This window comes from Galeopterus variegatus, unplaced genomic scaffold (genome assembly GCF_000696425.1).
Source record: "Galeopterus variegatus unplaced genomic scaffold, G_variegatus-3.0.2 Scaffold3783, whole genome shotgun sequence".
NCBI lineage: Eukaryota > Metazoa > Chordata > Mammalia > Dermoptera > Cynocephalidae > Galeopterus > Galeopterus variegatus.
In genome coordinates this window covers 46,866-67,092 of record NW_007729894.1, presented here as the reverse complement: position 1 = coordinate 67,092, position 20,227 = coordinate 46,866, and the positions used below count along the sequence as shown (strand labels likewise).

At 48.9% G+C, this 20,227-nt stretch overlaps 1 protein-coding gene across 1 annotated transcript in view; it reads right to left on the bottom strand.

Annotated features, from left to right (window-relative positions):
- Positions 1-19,778, bottom strand: part of LOC103601542 (pappalysin-1-like) — a gene marked incomplete at its 5' end in the record, with an annotated part of 41,350 nt that extends 21,572 nt beyond the window's left edge. The window contains 4 exons of the mRNA XM_008585976.1: positions 4,871-4,980; positions 10,203-10,350; positions 18,705-18,876; positions 19,568-19,778. Of these exons, the coding sequence (XP_008584198.1) occupies positions 4,871-4,980; positions 10,203-10,350; positions 18,705-18,876; positions 19,568-19,778 (641 nt within the window). The remainder of the gene's footprint in view (positions 1-4,870; positions 4,981-10,202; positions 10,351-18,704; positions 18,877-19,567) is intronic.
- Between the last annotated feature and the right edge of the window lie 449 nt (positions 19,779-20,227).

Here is a 20,227-nt window from a genome sequence, read left to right as displayed (position 1 = left end):
ATCCCCTAACCCTTGAAGCTGTAAATATAAAATAGGTTACTCTTTTGAATGACAGAAAGACCAAGGTTCGGAGAGGTGGAGAGGCTTTGAGACAAATGCAGGACGGGGCAGAGAGACTAAATAAAAAAATGCAGAAAAGACAGGTGCCAAACAGAGCTGAAGACATGTGAGAAAGCATCTTAAGGGAGCCTCCTCCTGAGGCTCAGGGCTGACACCCTCTTCAATGTCTTCTAAGATAATCCCTCTTTTTCCCTTGATTTATAGGACCTGCTATGAGACAATTGTATCATCATCATCATCATCATCATCATCATCTTCACCATCTTGCCTTTGTTTTCAGTCACTGAGCTTCTGGCCTTCTTCTGGGTAAGCTTTTATAAAGGCCTAGACATTTTTCACTCTGTATCCCTAGTGCTTAAAAAACACCTGTTGTTTGAAAGTGTATAATTCATGTGTGTTGACGAGTGAATGAACACACGATCAACTGTGTGGATGAATGAGTGTGTCCTTGAGCGAAGGAGAAATCAACAGATTCCAGCTGCATTTTTTTGTCTATAGGTTTCTCCTCTAGGGCACTTAGTATCTCCTTCTACACATCCAATAGATTGGACTTAATAGTCACTCAGATCCTTTCTTCCTCTGTCCTTTAGACTCTCGGCAGGGTTTCCCACAGTGCTGCCTTCTTTTCAAGGTAGAATTCTGCATCCTCTGTCTGTGTATGTTGAATATGTTTATTTTTTTATATGTGTAGGATGGTAGCCTGGCAGGATGAACTGCAGAGGAATCAGCTAGTTAATTCAACCACATTAGTTATGTGAGTTGAACCTCGCTGAGCCTCAGCTTCTTCCTCTGTAAAATGGTGATAATATTTACCTTACTGGGGTGTGATGGAGACAAAACAAGGTGGTATATATGGAACTGCCCAGCAGACAGTGCTTGTATATCATAAACAGTCAATAAACGGGTCATTTCCCTTTCCTTTCATTCATTCATTCCCTTCCTCTCTTTTTTCCTCTCTTCTTCTCTTTCCTCCTTCCATTATTTTTCCAGAAGCCATTGTAAAAACCAAGGTCCCAGGTACCTAAGAATTAAAAGCTTCTCATGATAGAAGCTGGATTTTCTATTGTGAAATTCTCCCGGCATCCCTGAGCAAGAAACAGTATGGGGACATATTGGAGATCCTCCTTAGGTGCTCATGGGAGAGAGGCTGCCACCCCTGAACTCTAGATATCCAGGCTGAAAAAGTCTATCTCTTCCAAAAGTTGCAAGCCAACAGCTTCTATCCTATACAACCCACACACATATTTGGTTTGGCATGCACATGCTTAACAAAAGTCAAAATTAGTTGCCAATATTAAAAAACGAAAAAAGATTTCAAACACAAAAAATCCTGTGTTTTTTATAATTTACCATAATTTCCACCATTCCCTACAGTCGCTCCAGCGCTGAACCTGAGGGGGATTTTCATTTATCATTGAGTTTGTATAATCTCACTTGTTAGGTTAGAGGAAGAGTTCTCTGAACCTCTGTCTCTTTCAAAAGTACATGTGCGGGAAGGGAGTTGAGTGTTTTTCTCTACGGAAGTTAAAAATATGCCTATGAAAGAACCTCATGAGACATATACTGTATGATTCCAGCTATATGAATTTCAAAAATAAGCAAAACCAATCCATAGTGATAGAGACAAAAATACTGGTGACCAAAGTGATGGAGACATTGCCTGGCATGGGGAGGGGAGGATTCTATGGGGAGTTGGAAGACCCACTGTCTGATGTGGGCAGGGGTTTCACGAGGGTACACAAACATGAACATGTATCAAGCTTCATGTTCAAGATTAGAATGTAAATTATATCTCAATAAAAAGAAAAGGACTTCACCTGTGTCTGTATTATTTTATTTTTTAGTTTGGGTAGTATGTACATAGGTGTTATATTTTTCTGTCTTTCTGAAATGTTTACAGTAAATATTACTGCTACTAATATGCCAAGGTGCTTAATATACAAAATAATCTGCTGGGCCTGCTTTACTCATTTATTCCACCTCCACATGATTCCACAAACGGGGAAACTGTGGCCTAGAGAAGTGATGATGGCTCCAGGACAGCCAGAAGGTGTGAAGGCTTGTACCTGGTCACTTGACACAGCCACCATAAGCATTTAGTGAGCATCTGCTGTGTGCTAGGCACTGAGGAAGGTACCATGCAGCTGCCTTCATGAAGCTCTCTGTTCTGATGCACCAGTCACGGTAGGGTCAATGCTGATATTCCACTCAGCTACACAGCTGTCCGTCTCTTCATACACATCAATACATGGAAAGCACATAAAAAAGTCTGTCATGGGTAAGTGCTGGGGTGGGTGGCAGGCAGCTGGCTTGCCTAGGCTTGAGAGAGCCACTCATTCCTGTATCTGCTCAACTTTGTGTTCTGTGACAGCAATTTGGAAGCCTTGAAATCTGCCATGGTGGGAATATTTACACCACAGAAAGTGGCAAATGCAGACTTTGTTTTTTTGTGAAGAGCTGGTTGTTCAACATTTGCCAGCACATCCCTGGTAAGTGATGAGTGAACGTCTTGCCTTCATTAGTACTATCCGACATTGCATAGAGGCTGCAGGGGCAGCTGGAGCAAACTGCGGTGTCATACTGGCCTGGTCCCTCTTCGGTTTCTCTTAGGCAAGTGGTTTCCATCTCTGAGATTCCATGGAAACACGAAGAGACTAATACCCACCTCGCAGGTTTGTGTGTGCATGCGCATGCATGCGTGTGGTGGGAAATGCCTGATCCAGTGCCTGATCACAGCAGGCATTCCTTAAATGTGATTTCTCACCACTCACTCTCTTACCCTGGAACAAAGGTGGCAGGAGCTGGCACAGAGCCTCACTGTTGACCTTCTACTTTGCACTGGGGCTCAGAGGCAGACCCTCAGAAAGCAGAGGCACTACCTGGGCCTCCTCTGGCCTGGAAACGCTGCACCAGCAGCTCTATTTCTGTAGCTCTCACCGCACCACGAGGGGCAGGGGTGCAGCAGAGGCCAGCTTTTCTGCCTTATTCCTGGAAATCATCAATCTCTGCCCTTCACCCTCCTCCCTTTTTCTACCACATTTTTTTCCTCCTGGATAATGAGGCCTCCAGAGACGGTGGAGGTCTGAACCTCGTTACGGTTCTCTCGGTAGGCCGGCATCAATAAAGGCAGGCAGACCAGGGAACTGGGTGGGGGCAGGGGTGGGCAGGCAGCGGGTGGGCGACTGGAGGGTGGGGTGGGGGGTCTTGCAGGCTTTCAAATCCCAGGATTTATTTCACAGTGAATTATAACTGAACTCTTTAGTGCCCAAGGCCCACAGAGGGAAGGGTAGAAATTCACCCAGGGGGGACGGAGAAGGCCTGGAGGAGAGCTGGGCCAGCCCAAGAAGGCCACTGAGTCTGAGGTGACAGGGAGGTCTCCTGTGTCTGCTCTGGTATGAGTAATGCCCACCTGCTTTCGGGTACATGGGCGTGCGGGTGGGCTAAGGGACGGGAGGGGGTAGTGTCAAAGGAGCTGCTGATCACGGGTCCTGGCTCGTAGCTGTAGCTCTATGGCCTGTGTGACCCTGGCTCAGTCACCTCCCTCTCTGAGCCTCAGTTTCTCTACCCATACAATGAGGGACTTGTACTGGATGATCCCCAGCTGCCTTGGGATTCCGACATACAGCTACATGCACGCTCCCAGGTGTGTTCAGCACATCTGCACATGCTGGGGCATTCAGGGGGAATCCATGTGGGAATTCTGGTTTAGGAATGGGAAAGTGCATTCAGGTACAAGGAGCAGGTGGAGGAGCAGGAGGTGAGGGGGACAGGGCTGTCTGTGGATGTGTGGGAGAGTCGGAGGCAGAGAGAAGAGAGGATGGTGACGGAGGATAGCGTGTGGGAGGGAGGGAGGCAGAGCAAGGTCAAAGAGATATCAGGAGGGGGAGAGAAACGGGGAGTGCAAAAATACAGGCAGGGAAAAAATGAAGTTGGAGAGACAAAGGTGGAGACAGGGCAAGAGGGGAGGGAGGAGAATGCAGGGAACCGGGGGAGTGGAGAGGTCCGGCCAGGTCCCTACGCCCAAGTGCTGAGCAAGCCCTCGCAATGGTGCCCGCAGCTCGTTTGAGAAACAGAACACCCAGGGTCGGGTTCTCCCCAGCTCTCCAAGCACGATCTGCAGCAGGCGGGTGCACGGCAGCTCCCCGAGGCTGTGAGGCCTCCCAGCACCCCCGGCAGAAACGCCCAGCCTTGCCTGCCCCCACCCCCTTCTCTCCCTTTCTCCAGGGTGAGGAGCCAGTGAGTGCCCAGAGTGACACATGAGACCTGGGACAAGAGTGGGTCCCGCATCAGCTCTGGGGGCCCCGATCGATCTGATGACATAAAGGAAAGTGGGACCACCAATGAAAGTCAAGTAGGAAATGACACGGAGTGCCACAAGGCAGGGACAATGCCAGCCTGGTAGCGTGGGACACCACAGTGCTTGGATGCGGGTCTGGGTTCCACCCCTCACTCTGGGCCCATCGCGTCACCTCTGAGATCTCAGTGTCCACAACCAGAGAATGCAGACAACGACCCCTTCCTCACACGACTGTTCTTAAGTTTATGTAGTCTCGTGTGCTAAGCACCAGGCACATGGACATGGTAGGTGCTCCATAAACAATAGGTGTCACTAGTTCTTTATGTCACTGAGGAATTGCTTTCCACAAAACAGCGAAATGATTGTGATCCAGTCCCCATCCCACAGGCCAGGTGTGATGACTAAATGAGATAATATATGTAAAGTGACCGACTCAGGACCGGGACACAACAAGTGCTCAGTAATGTCATTTCCCTCCCCCTTAGCCACAGGCAGGTATCCCTGGTCACTCACCTCCACCCGAGTGGGGTTCAGCCAGTAGGGGATGTCACGCACGGTCACGTTCACTGGCAGAATGATGGACTCGCTGTTGTGGTCCAGGCACGAGGTGGCACACTCCGACCCTGGGGGGAAGCACAGCACGTGGCAGCGGCTCAGCCCCCAGTCTTCTGATGCCCACAGGCTGTCCTCCCACAGAGTGAGCCCTGCTGACCTCTGGTCCCCAGCTGTCCCACCCGCAGGGCAGTGCGAAGGAGAGAGCTCCCCTGGCAGGGCCACCTCTCATCTTCCTGACTCCATTCGCTCATCTCCAATCCAGTTGGCACGCACCGCCATGCTCCCTGTCCCTGAGCCCAGGTGGGTTATGCTGCTCCTCTGCTGGAAAACCTTTCCAGGGCTCCCCACATCCAGGACAGAGTCCAACCCATTTGCTGGGCCTTCAGTGTCTCCCTTGGTCTGGCCAATCTCTTCTCCCACTCACCACCTTCCCGCTTTGGTTGGTCCAACAGGACTGAGCTACACTTGGTTTTCCATCTCAGTCCCTACCTCTGCGCTTCTGTCCCTATTTAACCCAGACCCTGAAAACTCCTCATGACCTGCCCTCCCGTAGCCAAATCCTATCAGTTCTTCAGGGCCCAGTTCGACTCCTCCAAGAAGTCTGCCCTGATTTCTGCCACCGAGTGAGAGCACGTGTCTTCCGAATGCCTACTGCATGTGATCTCTCTCTCTGTCGGGCAGTGACGAGTCTCACTCCGGGGCTGCCCTCACCCCTTGTGCCTCCTCCCCAGAGTTAGTGCTGCCCTAGCAGGGCAGAAATGTGGTCGATTCATCTCTGGGTCTAATTCGTGCCTGACACCCAGGGAGCACTCCGTGAGCATCGGCTGAGGGAGTGCTGAGTACATACATGTGACCCACACTTCCTATCCCCATGCTTCTCCTCACATATCCCCACCCTCCCCATTCTTTCAAGACCCTTCCCACTCCTCTTCAATGAGTGCACTACTAATGACCCTACAGACCTCCGTCCAAGAGCCAATTGCTCCGAGAAGACCTCCAACCCCCCGTAGGTGCCCATCCCAGCATTTGTCACATGCTGGATGGTAACGCCATGGGGCCAGCACTGTCTGTGCTCCCCATTCCGTGCCAGAGTCCAGCACTGTGCTCAGCAGATGAACGAGAGAGGCAGTGAGTGAACGAGTGCAGAGGTGAGTGAGGAAATGTGCAAGAGAGAGAATGAATGAACGAATGAACGGTGCAGCGAGTGAGCGATGAACAGGCATTTAGGTACCTTACAAAGGAGGACGCACATGCGTAAATGGATGAGTGAATGAGTAGAGGACGGACTGAATGGACAAAGGAATGAAAAACTGAACCAGGTAATGAGTCAGTGAAGGGGCGGGTGACTGGCAGGGACAGGGCTAGTGCACGGAAGCCTCGGTCCTTGTGGGTGAAGACAGTTACTTTCAGGATATGGGTTGGCAAGTTGACTATATGTTGGCTCATTCATTCTCCACCCTGAGCTCACACATTCTGAGGTCTCCTGAAAATCAAACGTATCCCATGGGCTGTCCCCAGGACTCTAGAGAGGTATTCATGTGGACAAAGATCTGACCTGTCAGCATCTGATCAGGCCCTAAGGAGGTCATTCTCCATCTTAGTGCCCAAACTGCCCTCTGCTAAACGTGAACACTAAATGGTTCACTAGAAGCGTCAACTTTTTTCTTTAAATATCTTATGTGACTAACCATTCTAAAGACCCTCATCTAAATACATATATGTATATGTATATATGCACATGTACATATGTAATATTCATACATGCTTATATACATATATGTATATAATCTACCCAGTGCCCCTTCCCGTTACCGTTATTATTTTTTTATTATTTACTTCAGTCTAAAAGACTCACAGGGTATGAAGAGGGGGGCAAGGGTGGAGTGGTAGGACTAGGACAATGTTTAGAACCTCTTCATTTCAAAAGTGGGGACACTGAGCCAGAAACAGGGAGATCCCTAGCCTTGCCAGGTGGTTTTCCTATGTCACCTCATTTCCCTGCAAATCCAGCCCAGTGAGACAGGTGTCACCACACCCATCTCCCAGGTTAAGAACTAAAGGGCACAGAGCTCAGGTAAAGCTGTGAGCAGACGGCCATAGATTCAGGTCCACATTTTCTGACTTCCAGATCCAGCCATGGATAAGGTGCAGCTACACAGGGAGAAGAGAGGTAGGCGGCAGTGGAAAGGGGCAAGGAGGGTGGAGGGCCAGAGGGGAGAAAAGAAATGGGTGGCAAGCAGAAAGACAAACAAGATGAGGGACGAGAATAGGAGAAAAATCCCTACGGAGTCTGAGAAACTTAGTGCTGAATGTTTTATCATGAGACCAGTTCCAAACGAGTTTTTAGGGATCAAAGATGAGACAAAGCTGTGATGATAAAATAAAAAAAAAAAAAAAAAAAAAAAATGCGGCCTCTGAGAAATAGACAAAGGTGATCTTATCCCAAGACAGAAAAAAATGTGGCCAACACAGGAGGCATTTGCTGTCCTATGCAGCAGTCCTGTCTTAATTTCTCTTTCTCTGGCTCCCCTCCCCCAGCCTCGGCTCTTAAGCTTCAGGACCAGGCTGCTGTGTTGTGATATATGAGCCTTAATTGGCATCATTACAGACTGGTGATCTCACCAGGCCCCGCCTCTCCTTCCCGGGAGGCTCAGGGAGAGTGGCAGACTTGGTGGCAGCAGCAGAGGCACAGCAGCAACTTTCCCAGGGCTCAGAACTGCTACAGAAGCCTCTCCAGGCTGCTTGGGAGAGGGTCCCAGAGAGAGCCCACTGCGGGGGACTCCAGCCCCAATCTGCACACATAGCTCACCCCTGCTTACAAGGCCTTTGATCAAATCCCTGTCAATGGGGAAGTGGGTTCTCCCCAGGCAGAAGCTCAGCCTAGGAGGTGGATGTGGGGGCCTTTTGGAGGGAGATGAGACAGAGCTGAGGTGTGGGGAGGGAAACCCGCTTCCCTACCATCCTTCTCACCGTCTCCCTGTGTTGTTCTTTTCCCTCTGCCTCCTCCAAAGTGCTCCTATCCACCCATCACCCACTCCAGATCACCAGTCATAAGATAGGCATGTGGGCTGGACAGCCATGGGAACAAGGGGTAGGAGGGAGGGGAAGGCAAATCGAGTTCCAATATCATGCGGACTTCTCTCCCCTTCTACTCTGACCATGAAAGAGTTCAGCAGGTAAAGGAAAACCACCACCACACCCCTTCCCCATCTCTTGACTGTCCTGAGGGAAGAGTACAGAGCCTGGCACTGCGGCTCATCACGTGTGGCTGTGACACAGGAATGCAGTCACACACAGTGCGGCCGTGAGATGTGTTCGTGAAAATGTGTGTGTGAGATCTGTTTGCCTTTTGTGCAGATTCTGTGTGTTTGATAAGTTTCAGGGCCTAAGATGTGTTTTTGCCGATGAAGTGCGTGCACTTGTGTATTGTGTGTGTGCATGTGTTATGTGTAGGTGCATGCATGTGCATGTGTTTGTGTGAGGGATGCACTTGTGTGCAATTGGGCTCATATGGATATGGAGGTGCTAGGCATAAGTTTGTATGATGCGTGTGCTTGGGACTATGTTTGGTTACGAAGCATTTCTGCTTATTGTGTATATTTTTGCATGTGTAAATCTATTTGGATGTCTCAGTGGGTGTAGACACATGGCAAATCTATTTCTATAGGTTTTTTAATAAAGGTCCCTTAATCAGAATTTTTCTCACAGAGCTGCTCAATGCCAATTATGAATATGGCTAAATATTCCCTTGTATGTTCTGATTGATCCCATCACAGATATAAGTGTCTTGAGCCATGCACATCCCCCAGGAATGACGGTGAGGAGAAAGTATTGGCATTGAGATGAATCTGCTCACCATGGTTACACCTGCTGCCCCAACCTTCTAGAATGCCTATATTTCCAGGCCCTACAAGATCCCATCTCTCTGAAACCCTCCTGGGGTTCCTTAGATTAGTGGCTCTGTAAGATCTTTCTTTCTTTCTTTTCTTTTCTTTTCTTATTTTTTGGTGGGGCATAGTGGATGGAGTGGCTGGCTGGTAACAGAGATCAATCCCTGGACCTTGGTATTATCAACATTATGCTCTAACCAACTGAACTAGCCAGCAAGCCCTGTAAGATCTTAAAGTACCTTCCAAAACATCAGAGAGAGGGCAACCGTGTGCTTTGGTGTTTTCTGACCCTGCAAGAGCAAGAGCCCTTGGAGTACATGCAGGGAGTGCTGATTCCTGCTCTAAGTTGAGGTGAAGTGATTCTGCTATCTGAGATTGTATGCTCCCGTCTTCAAAAGGCATACCTCTACTCTCCAACCACAGGCCTTGCTCTGGACATGCAGTGATAACTCTGGGTTTCCTGGGTGAAGAACATGTTGGGTCTGTGCACACTCAGATAACCTTCTGCGCCAGACATCCCTGGCAATTGCCCCATAAATCACGTTGGCCATGAGAAAGTACATTCAATTCCCCGGGCTTTTCATCATGGTCAATTAGGAAATCAGCCCAAGAGGAGGTCAGACTCCATGCACTCCAAGTTCCCCGGAAAGCCATGGGGCTTGTGATTAATGCATCTGTCCAGACGCCTGGTTTCAACCGGGCAGATCCCTGGCATAAAATCCCAGGCTGTCCCTCTCGTTCTGTGCATTTTCCAGCTGGCCTATCACCACACAAACAGTATTTTGAAAATGCTATTTGTGATCATTTTGGAGGCAGCTGAGATGCTCAGGATTTGGGATATATTCCATTACCTCCACAAGTGTCAATTGCCTCGTGCGTTAAAGGTGATTGAGAGGGTAAGATAGAATGCTTTTCAAGTGCTTGATGCAGGGCCTGACCCATAGCAAGCACTCGTGAGTATTTCATAGGATGCATTTTGAGATGAATAATAAAAGCAGCCGCACACAACTCTGTTGCTTCCCTAAGCATGATGTGTGCTTTCACATCTCCTGCTCTTTGACCACGTGGTTCCGGCTGTCTGGAATGCCATTTCTGGTCCAACATGCTTTTCCTAATCCCTGTGTAAGCATCCCTTCTTCTGGGAGCCTCTGTGTCCCCCTAGGCACCAGACAGCTTTTCTGTGCTCTGGTGTAAAGTGCACACTCGCCTGCCATTATTCCCCCAGTGTCCCTGTCCCTGACTCTCTTTCTGGGAAGACAGGGTCTACTCTCATTCATCTCTGTCTCCCTGGTGCCCATGCAGGGCCTCACATGGAAGAGGTGCTCCTGACCCCCTGGGCACTAGCCCCAGTTCCTGGAAGGACCTATCCCTCCCGCTGTTCCCCTGTGGGCCCCTCATACCTATGGCATAGCCGTCGGGGCACTGCAGCTTGAGGTTGCTGTTGAGCTGGTTCGGGGCCGAGCACTGGCCTTGCATCTCCTGGCAGACATAGAAGGAGCCGCTCCAGGTGCCATCTTTCCGGCAATGGATGACATTATTCCCACGACCCTGAATATCACAGAAACACGGTCAGGACCAAGAGACACCACAGGCCCCCACAGGATAAGCCTTTTGGAATAAAGAAAAAAACAAATTCTCATTTCCCCAGAGCTCTTAAAAGTGTTCCAAAACAATTTCTTAACCATGGTTGAAACTCCATTACCCTGAAAGAGAGCTATTATAGGTAGCTCCATTTTACAGATGGGCAAACTGAGAACTCAGAGCAGGGAGAAACTTGCTCAAGGCTTCCAGACAGCTTAAGTCCCAGGTACTAGCTTAGTGGTCTTTCAGAAACTTCAGGAGGAGCAATTATAGCTTTAATTTGTGTAGTTATTTTTAATGGAGAAGGTAGGGGCTTATCAGTTCTCTCCTTGATACAGCGGGTAAGAGCACAGGCCCGGAGCTGTTCACGAGGAGTGAGGTATACACCAAAGCCTGCTTCCTCTCCTATGGCAGGGCTCTGCCATACATTAACTGGTAACCTGGCCCAGCTAAGAACATTTTCTTCCTGGGCATTTCCTTCCTTCTTCTTTCCTTTTTCCTCTCTTCCCTTCCCTTCCCTTTCTCTTCCATTCCAGCCATAATGGCACCAAGATGGGGGATTGGGGATACTTCTGTTTCCCCTCCCAGTTCTTTAGAATAGGCAATACACAGTTTCTCAACTTCCTGCAAAGTATCAGAAAAATGCAGCTTGAAGACACAGTCCCTTCTCCAAGCCCCCTTCCAACCTCCAAGAATCCAATGGGAGGTCTCCCTTGGAGATATTTCAGAACTATTACTGAATTCAAGAAACATTTCTTAGTGGCCTCTCTGCACCCAGCTCTGTGGGGTACAAAAGGAAAGAGAGCCAGTTCCGGGCGCAGTGAGCAAGTGGGACAGGCAGTCATGCCGGCAGCCAGCCACATCAATATGACTGTGCTCAGTGACGCAGGCAAACGTAGCCCAGTGCCGTGAGTCCAAGGGGGAGAGTAACGGTGGGGAGAGACCACCAGGAAGGCCTGTGAGAGGAGGGAATGTGTGGAAAAGAATTTTCAAGGACGGGTAAGAATCTCAGGCAGAAAAGGAACAGAAGGACATTCCTGGAAGACGGAGGGCGTGTGCGAATGCAGGAAAGGATGGTGAGCACTGGAGAGCCCGGTGAGGTTCTGGTTCTATGCCTCAGGAGGAAGGAGGCAGATGAGCTGGCCAAGTGGACAAGGTGTGGGGCCTTGAATGTCAGCGTAAGGAGTTCGGACTCTTCCCCTAAGGAAACGGAGAACCACAGATGGTTTCTGTGTAGGGAGTCCATCGTCTGAAAGATCTGAGAACAAGCTGTCTACTCTCTCTCTCTCTGAAGCTTGTCATAAGTTGAGAACCTCGACATGAGGCCAGAGGAGCTGACTATGCCCCCACCAGTGCAAAAATTCAAGCAATGCCTCCCCACGACCTTCCGCTTCCGTTCAGACTCCTGTGCCTGGCCTCCAGAGCCCTCCCAGCCCCACTTAGTTCTTAGTTCATTGTCCTCCACAGCACCACCAACCTGGGACTTCAGCTTCAGTCACCTGCATTCTTCAAGGCACCATATGCTGCGCTTTTGTGCTCCTGCTTCTCCTGTCTGCTGTTTCCTCCCTGCCCCATCCACCTGGCAGACAACAACGCATCCTACCTGATGGTGCCCCATTTCTGCACGGGGCACCACCATAATGTCTTTAATGTGGCATTACCTCTTTGTTCACCCACTGTTCCCCAACTAGATGAGGAGCTGCTCAAGGCCCAGGATGGCACCCTATTCATCCCTGTGTCCTCAGGGACTTTCACAACAGCTAACAGTCGCTGGCTGCTCAGACCGTTCATTCATTACTCAATAGATATTTTCGTTCTTTCAAGAACCGTTTGCTGAACAAAAGATAGGGAGAATAGGTGGAGAGTGATAGAATGAATTTTTTTAAATAAGCAAGGAAATAAATGAATGCTTGGATGAGGAAATGAATGCGTAAGTGAGTAAATAAACAAATGAATGGATAAAGGAATAAATGAAGGCATGCATGCATTAGGAAATAAATAAACTCTTATAAAGGGCTGATGCAGGCTGAAGCTCCCCTGTCTGAGAAAACAGCTGCAGGAGATAGGATTCAGAAGAGAAGGGGAGCCCCTCTCCAGGCCTCTCCTGGGCCAGCATGAGGAGGGGGCCATTACAGTGGAAACCTCTCTGGTCTTGGGAGAAGTTGGCCCATCCTGAACACACAGCTGTGGGTGACTTGCAGAGTCCACTCCTGGAGGCTCTGTGTAGGCTCAGGACAAACTTAGGCAGCTTCATGTGGCTTCAGAGAACCCCGACTCTCCCTCTCAGAGCCTCAGGCTCCAGGCCCCATGATTCCACTGGGCTCTCAGGGGAGTAGGAAATTGACCCCATTTCCTGGAGCCTTGGCCTGGGCCTATGATGCATTTGGCCTCCAGCCCCTGAAGGGCTGCAGACCTCAGCACTACATGGGCCAGAGCTGGCTGGAGAGCCCGGTCTGTAGCAGAGACTGTGTTAGAACTAACTGGAATCTACTCAGGGAGTTTTAAACTGGGGAGGCACCACCATGGATGGAAGGTGGGGGCATAAAGCACTGGTCTTGCTGCCTCCAGACTCTCTCTCCTGCTCGGTTCATCTGGCACCTTCTGCTGCAAACCCGCTTTAAAAAAAATATGGCGCCCTTCTACTGAGACCCCTTAGCCTTCAGAACTAGGCATACACATAGGCTGGCACTCCAGGGCATCCACAGTGGGATCCAAAGGACACTCTGGCCGCATCTCTTGCTATGCTCATACCCTTCCTTCCAGTCAAGCGAATCGCCTTGTCTCTCCTGCAAACTTCTCTTGCTGCTTTACCTGCACATCTTCACCCTTGCTGTGCCCTCTGTACAGCAGACTTTTTGGAGCCTCTCTGGATTTTCTTCAGGACTAGATCTTGGTGCTTTCATCACTTGCCTATCACTTGATGCAGACCCTCAGAGTAGATCCTTGCTGATTAAGTCTGGTTTGACCACAGAAGATCTAACGTTGTTGAGGATCCAATCTGGGAAGACCAGAGACCACTTTTTCTCAGTGTTGTCAGGGAACTGACTGGCTATGTTTGGCTCCAAATGAACAATTATGTGTGCTAAGGTAAAATCTGTCTCGAGAGGCCTGAGCATCCCTCAGCAAAACAGTTTGCTTCCCTGTGCCTATGGGTCTGTCTGTAAAAAAGCATGTTGTGCTCTCCCTAATTCCCCTAGCTCTTTAGCTACACAGATCCATAGAAAGCTGAAGGCATATATTAATTCCTTTATCAAACACCTGTTATGTGCCCAGTGTTTTAAACATCATTTGAACACTGTAGTAGAGTAGAAGTTATGTCCTTTTTACAGATTTAGAAGATGAGGCTCAGTTAGGAAGTGAAAAATGACTTTTTGAATGCTGCTAGCACTCAAAGGGCCTGGACCTGAGTCAAACTGCCTAGATTCAAACTCCAATTCCGCAACTTCCCAGGTGGACTTGGGGAAGTTCCTAAACTTCTCTTTGCCTCAATTTCCTCATCTGGTAAATGGGTGTGGGTTCCGCTACCTGACAGAGTTGTCATGAGGATGGAGAGAGTCAGTTTACATGAAGCACTGAAAGCCTAACACACACACACACAGACAAACACACATACGGCTCTCTCAATGTTTGACAAGGCTCTCAACCACTCTGCTGTACTATCTCTAAGGGATCTTCAGAATCAACCCAACCAACTGTGCATTTTAGAAATGGCAGTAGCCACAAAGGGGAGGCAGACGGCACCAGTCACAGAGCTTGCCAATGCCAGAATCTCAACTCTCAACTGTAAGCCTCTGTGTCTTTACTACAATGGAGGGAAAGAAAGAAAGAAGGGAGAGAGGGAGAATTAGACTTCTTTTCCTTAATAAATGAAATAATGGCAGAGAAAAAGGTGGTGGCATCAGAAGAAGGCAGAACTGGGGGGTGCAGTGAGGGAGACAGATGGCTAAGCTTTGGAGGCACCTGCTCTAATGACAGGAGGCTCAGCTCTACCCCCTCCTGATTGCATAGCATGGGGCAAACCACTGCCCCTCTGAACTTCATCTGTAAAGTGGGATAGTAATACCAGATGTTGTGGGGCTTAAAAGAAGAGATTCCTGTAAAATACTTAGCCCAGCAACTGGCATATAAGAAGTGTCCATTAAATTGCAGTTGCTGCTAATCATTTGCCTCTGTTCCTGGCCACTGCCCTCTGTGCATTTCATTTCCTCCAAGTAAGGTACAGGGATGACATGCAGCAACAGGAATGAGGATGGACCAAAAATGTGGCTTGTGCAGTGACTTGGTTAGGAGACTTGGTTTAAGAACTGGTTCTGCCAGAAACTTGCTGTGTAACTTTGGTTAAGTCCCTTCCCCTTTCTGGGCTTCAGTGGTCCCATCTGTAAAATAAGTGGGTTGCAGTGGGGGTCACTGAGGTCCTCCTTAGCTTTAACATCACATGGGTCTGGGATGTTTCTGACTTTCTCTAGGAAGCCCTGGGTACTTGGGCAAATACTTAACAACCCGGAAATGAGAAGCTGCCCCTGCCTGCCAAGGCACTGTACATTGGGGAGCTACGCTTTGTCTGCAGCAGAGCCCATAAAGGCAGGGGCCAGCTCCATGCCACTCATGGTGGACAGGCTTTAACAGCCACCGTCTGTGGCCCATGCAATGACTGGGTATGTTGTGGATTCCCACTCTTCCTCTCTTGCTCCTGCTGAGTTGCTGAAATCCACCATTAAGAGCATTGTTTTGTCCACAAAGCACCCTCAGCCTTTGCCTTCCCCTGCTGCACTCATCTCCCACAGACCCTCTTCCCATCCCCAGGCTGGTGGCTCCTCTAATCACCTATAAAGCCCCCCCCCCAATGCTTCTCACATGGAGCTGGGTCCTGAGTTACCACCTCAAACAGATCAGGAACATCTGAGCTGGACTAAATCCTCAGACAATTAGCACTTCTCCCATCTGCCTGGAGCTGGAATCGCTTCCCTTTGCCACCAGCCTGCCTTGCAAATGCTGGGGAGCAGTGGAAAGAGCGGGGCCGTGGAGTCAGACAGAATGCCACCTATAACTCGTACCCCCGGGGAGAACTTAGCTTCCCCAGGCCTCCTTTCCTCATCTGTAAAATGGACATATTGTTTCTTTCTCAAATGTTTGTTGAGTTGTCGAAAGAGAGAAAGTCTGTGGCACCAGTGACCACCATATTGCACAGCATAGATATGACAGATATGGCACATTTTCATCATAGCAGAAGGTTCTGCTGGGCAGTGCTGGTTTGGAGAGACTAAAGAACTGTTTATTCTACAGGTTTATTTGATCAACAGGCCAGGTTTCACTATGGCTCATATTGGTCTCCCAATCCTGGCCTCATGCAGAATGGGTTCCCCCTTCTCTGATTTTCTGGAGCTAGTCACCAGAGGGCTAGGTTTCAATCTGTTGCCTTTGTTTCCAGGTCCTGTGGGAGCCCATGTGGAGCATTAGGGATACTCTCCCGTGGAATGGCCTTAAAGGCAGTCTAGTTCATCAGTGTCTTCTCCAGGGTGCCATGTACGGAGGCACAGATGGTGCACTGCACAACTCCCAGGGATACCCATATCCCACTTTCATTATCTCATTTAATCTTCACAAATAAACTGTGAGGAAGGTGTACCTCCCTCTACTTTACACACAAGGGAACTGAAGCTTAAAGAGTTAAGTAACTTGCTCGAGTCCTCCAGCTAGTAAGTGGTGAAGCCATGTTTTGAACTCAGACTCCAGATCCAGCAACATACTGGCTCCCAAGGAATGAATGAAGTGGGAATTTATTTGTTAATTTGCTATTAGTGGCAGTGGGAGGGAGTGTGTGAATCTCCCCTACAACAGTTCTGGTTCTTTCCTGCCAGGATCTGGAGCTTGTTTGGAAAGCAAAGAATTCCCTCTCCATACAAGCTGTTTGATTCAAGATGCTCTGGAACGTGCATGTCTGCTGTGCTTACAGGCCGCAAGAGGGAATCTGAGGTGAATACTAGCTTTGGCTCTCAGGCCGCTGGTCTGAGGGTAGAGGAAATTCATTTTCAGTACAAACTAGGAACATCAATTGTATCAGGAGCCCGTCTGGCACGCGCTCCCTCATTCTCTGAGCTGACAAGCAATACCCTGCTCCTCTGCGTCTAGCCTCTCCTCCAGCTGCCAAACTGAACTGCCTGAGTCGTCTGATAAATTTACATTTTCCTCTCCTTTAAATACAAACTGGCCATGAAAGTTACTTGGCAGGCCCCAGGCAGACTGGGTTTCAGTTTGATAACATGACCACAGCCAGAATATTATTTGGCTCAGCAGTTTGGGTAACTGTTAGCAACAGTTTCATGTAACGGAGCCAGAAGGAAGTTGATCAGCCTGCGAGAGGCAATGGTAATCTCTGGCCTTTGCTTGTTCCAGCACTTGCTTCTGCTTCCCTGGCAGACAAGGATGGGAATGACTCCCCTGAGTGTCCACTGTCACCTTATGAGTGTACACAGTTGCCTGTGAGTGTACACTATCAAGAATTTTCAGGTGGTGCTTACAGGACTCAGTCTATCCACAGTTGGGGGTCACCCAGATTCTGATTCTGACTCAGCCGATGCCAGCTGTGTCATGCTGGGCATTGGAGTAACCTCTCTGAGTCTTGGTTTTCCCATCTGGAAAATGAGGAAACGAGCTATGATGTTCATCACAGTCTTTTCTCATTCCCTTGGTTCAAATGTCATTTCCTGAGTACTTACTAGGTGCCTAGCACTGTCCTAAGTGTTGAGGGCCTAGGGAAGATTAAAGATGCAGCGACAGATGTAACAGCCTACCATGGGAACGTGAAATGCAAGTAATTACAATGCCGTGTGGTCAGTGCTGTACAAAGGGAACCCCGAGGAGGGGCACTGAGCCCAACAGTGGAAGGGACACTGAGAAAGGGTTCCCAGAAAGAGGGGGGTCTGAGCTGAGCTGTGAAGGAGGAGGAGGAGTCAGGCAGCTGGAAAAGGTGAGAGGAAAACTCTTTAACGTAGAGAATGCAGAGGTGAGAGGCAAAATCGGTCTTAATTGTTATGGGGGAGGAGTCTTGAATGACACTTTAAGGAGTTAGGGTTTTATACTATGGGAAATGGGAGTCCCTGGTTTGTTAAGGGTTTTAAGCAGGCAGATTGTCATGATGAGATTCATGCACCAAACAAATCGCTCTGGCTGAAATGTGGAGTATATAAGGGAGAGAGCAAGGGAATGAAAACACGGAAATGATCAAGAAGCTGTGTGGTGGCCCAGGACAGAGAAAACAGTGGCCCGAGCTAGGGTGGTAGTATTGCAGACAGAAGAGAACAGCTTCAGGAGAGGTTTTGGAGGGAGAACAGGTAAGACTTGGTGATTGCGTGGATGTGGGGAGAGGGTGCAGGAGGAATTGAGGATGGTGCTTTGGCAGTGTTTGGTATTCGGAGGCTAATACTAAGTAATGAAGACTGACAGGGGATGAAACCTGCACTAGGGACTAGCTCACTGATCACTGGCCCCCCCGGCTGATGGTCCTTGCACACCCGTGGAGCATGGGGCCTGGGTTATCAACTCTGAATGGCCAGTTCTATTAAGATGGAGCTCTATGTGGACGGAAGGTGTCTTTGGAGCCAGCTGACCTTTCATTCCCCTTTTTCATCCCTCCCTGTCCTGTTGGGTGGTAAGGGGCACGTGTGGGGATTGAAGAAAATTCATTCACAGAACTCCTTCATCAGGGGCAGGCAGAAGAGTCTGACTCTCGCAGTCACATGTTGACTGAGATAAAGTTTAAACCCTGCCAGCTCCTTCTGTCATTCTTTTCCTCCACAGTGTTCTCAAATCTGTACTCCTAATCTCAATGTGGCCTCCTTTCTCTTTATGCTTCAAGAGTCCAGTGATGTCTAAAGATAGTGGTAGACTTGTGATTTTAAATACTTCAAGGACCAGCATGGGTAGCACTGGTGATAAAAGACTGGCAAAAGGGCCCTGGTCACTCTCAGAGTTACTTCACTTTGATCTGTTTCATACATAGGAATTCCATACAGGATTTCCTTTGTAAGGGTTCTGATGCTAAAAAAAAAAAAAAAAAAAAAAAAAAAAAATCAAATCTGAGAATCTCTGAATAAATAAAATATAGTGTTGTAGAGAGGAAAATGAGGCTCAGAGAGATTGCAAAGGACGATAATTAGAGTCCAGTTTCTTAACTTCTGCATTGGTGATATTGCTATTATGCAATCGGTCTGTGTAGACAGTCTCCAGGAGAGAGTAGTCCTTAGAATATAGGCTGGTCTTTGGTAAGCAGAGAGGAAAGGGACTAGGGTATTGATCTCAAGTTCCAGGAGGAGGAGGCTTACCTGGGAGGTGTCGCTGTCTTCACACTTGATCCTACACTCGCTGTTGAACTGGAAGCCATTAGTGCACTGGTAGAGCCCATGGAATTTTGGCGGAGGTGGGTCGCAGGTCACGGGAACACAAGCTCCCTCTTGCCAGCTCCCATCTTGCGTACATTGAGTCTTGAAGGCCCGTCTTCAAGGAAGAGAGGAAAGAAGAGACATCTCTAGGACCAAATGGCTAGACCCATGCCCTCCCCACACACCACCAAATGGCTACATGTTTCCCTTCCCGTGCTTCATTCCCTACCTGTCCTATTGAGTGGGGTGCAGGGATTAAGGAAAATTCACTCACACAGCTCCTTCAGCAAGGGCAGGAAGGAATGTCAGACTCTCTCAGTTATGTGTGGATTGAAATAAAACTCATGCCCCACCAGCCTGGTCCTCTCTCTTCCTTCCAGAGTGTTCTGATGGGTGCAGGCACAATGATGAGATGAATACCCACCATTTATTGAACAATGACTATGTGCAAGGCACTTTGCAAGCACTCTATGTACACATCCTCAGTGATTCTTCACTGCAACCTTATGTGGTAACTGTTATTATCACCTCCATCTCACCGCTTTAAAATGGAAGTCCAGAGAAGTGACATCACCTGCCTGAAATCACATAGCCAGTAGGTAGCCAAGCTGGAACTTACAGTTAGTTCTGTATGACCCAAACCAAATGTTATAAACAATGTCCTTCTAGCTTCCCACAGAATCGAATGGCATGCACAGTAGGTATTGCCACTAGCAAAGACATGACTGTTTCCTTCCAATCAGGCAGGCAGACCTGACTCTTCTCCTCCCCAGAGCCTGTGAGTTTGTGTTTCCAGCCTCACTTACTTCTTTGACTTCCGTGAGGAGCCGGGCACGTGATATCCAGGTTTGCACTTGTACTTGCAGAAAGAGCCCACCTTGTGCTTGTTCTCTCGACAACGGGCGGTCTGGAGGTCTGCATGGGGTACTGGGGGAGGAGCTAGGCACATGAGCTCACACAGGGCCTCGGGGAAGGACCACAGCCCATCTTCCATACAGGTCAGGAGGCTGTTGTTGCCTGGAGGACACAGGCAGGCAGGGTTAGCAAGGGCAGGAGTCCTGATAGCGTGTCCACAGGCTGCCTGTACTTTAGCTGACTTGAAGAACCAGAGGGTCCCTCATGTGGAATTCTAACCCTTTCCACTTACAGCTGAGGAGCCCAGGGAGAACAAGAGAGTTGCCATAAAGAAGAGGAGACCCAAACTAGGAGAGCGAATTATGCTATGTTTACAATGAACTAAAATTAAAGCTTCTGACTCTTGATTCTGAATCTTTTACACTGCATAGGAAAGAGACCTTCACTATCTTTTGATACATCCTCCTTGCTTTCCAGGTGTGTCTCTGAGCCAGAAATGAAGGTATTTGCTTTCTAACAGCTGACTGCAAAAGTGCCTATTGCAATCTACTCCAATCTTTGATATCAGTGTGCTGTGTGACCTCCAGCTGCCACTCCTCCCAGGCCCTGTA